Source organism: Penaeus vannamei, chromosome 12 (genome assembly GCF_042767895.1).
Source record: "Penaeus vannamei isolate JL-2024 chromosome 12, ASM4276789v1, whole genome shotgun sequence".
Lineage (NCBI taxonomy): Eukaryota > Metazoa > Arthropoda > Malacostraca > Decapoda > Penaeidae > Penaeus > Penaeus vannamei.
The window spans coordinates 9,564,470-9,565,625 of NC_091560.1; the positions used below are offsets into that span (position 1 = coordinate 9,564,470).

At 31.3% G+C, this 1,156-nt stretch overlaps 1 protein-coding gene across 4 annotated transcripts in view; it reads left to right on the forward strand.

Moving 5' to 3' along the window:
- The first annotated feature begins 336 nt into the window (after nucleotides 1-336).
- LOC113810602 (probable phosphorylase b kinase regulatory subunit beta) overlaps nucleotides 337-1,156 on the forward strand; it is a 59,657-nt gene continuing 58,837 nt past the window's right edge. For 2 of the 4 annotated variants that reach the window (XM_070127837.1, XM_070127836.1), the window contains exon 1: nucleotides 337-488. In XM_070127837.1, the coding sequence (XP_069983938.1) occupies nucleotides 463-488 (26 nt within the window). In that variant the 5' untranslated portion in view covers nucleotides 337-462. The remainder of the gene's footprint in view (nucleotides 489-1,156) is intronic. The other 2 variants (XM_070127839.1, XM_070127838.1) reach the window with 1 other exon arrangement.

Here is a 1,156-nt window from a genome sequence, read left to right on the forward strand (position 1 = left end):
GGATGTGGATTACATGACTGCAGTTGCATGTGTGTCTTTTGTACACGCTTGCTTGTGTGTAGGTGTTTGTACGGATCCGTATGTGTGATTGTCTTCGTGTGTATGAATAAACATGAATAGTTATCATTTTTGCTTGTAAACATTAGATATTACTCCGTTTTCTTTAATTAGTTGGTAAGGGTTATAAAATCGACATATTTTTGTATTCGTATTACATCAACATTCTGTTGAGCAAACTAGTGTTAATGATAAGGCAGTAATTTAGTTAACCAATCAAAATGAAAATTCAAATTATTTTCTGAAATAATGTTATACTATTATATAAGAAACAAATTCGAGATTCTCTCTTACGAAACCCGTATTTATCCTGGTCCTTGACATTGAAACAGCTGACGAAGGACGATAAAGACACAGGGCCTAGAAACGAACGAAGAAGGAATAGTTTCTACAAAATCCAACGTAATGGCAGGAGGATCGAGGCCTGGACAGTATGTAGTATTACCTGTATTTTGTAGTCACTAATTTTGTTCACAACATATGTTGCATTAAAAGTTGATTTTGTACTAAATGCCCCACACAAACAGAAAAATATTGTATTTTATTATTACCGTAGGATTGTATGGGAATATTTTTGTTTTTCTTATCATAATTAGTTGTATTACCTTAATTGTTGAAAAGATTAAATCCCTAAAGGACATACATACTGTTTTTATGCTGAAGTATTATCAAAACTGTATGACATTGCTCTGAAGGTCAAAACTGTGCTTCAAATAATGACATGATCTCAGTCCGTTTAGCGTAATAGAATCCAAGATTTTTATGATTTATTCACACGTTATTCCACAAGCTGAAGACATTTATGAAGATAATAATGCTATTTATTAAAAAAAAAACTCCATGTCACTTATACTGTTGATAGTTAAGTCTACTTTTATATATAGTAAGATTCAAGGTTAATCTTTAGGGTATGGCCACACTGAGTAATAACAAATTGAGTATGATATTGTAGAGAACAAAAAGTTGGAGTAGTCAATACAAGAAATACTGTAAAGAATTACCAGTTTCAATGTTAGGTATATATGTATGTATAATGATATTAATACACAGATCTTGTTTCTTAAGAAAATGCTGGCTAGCTTGTGTGCATTGTAATATT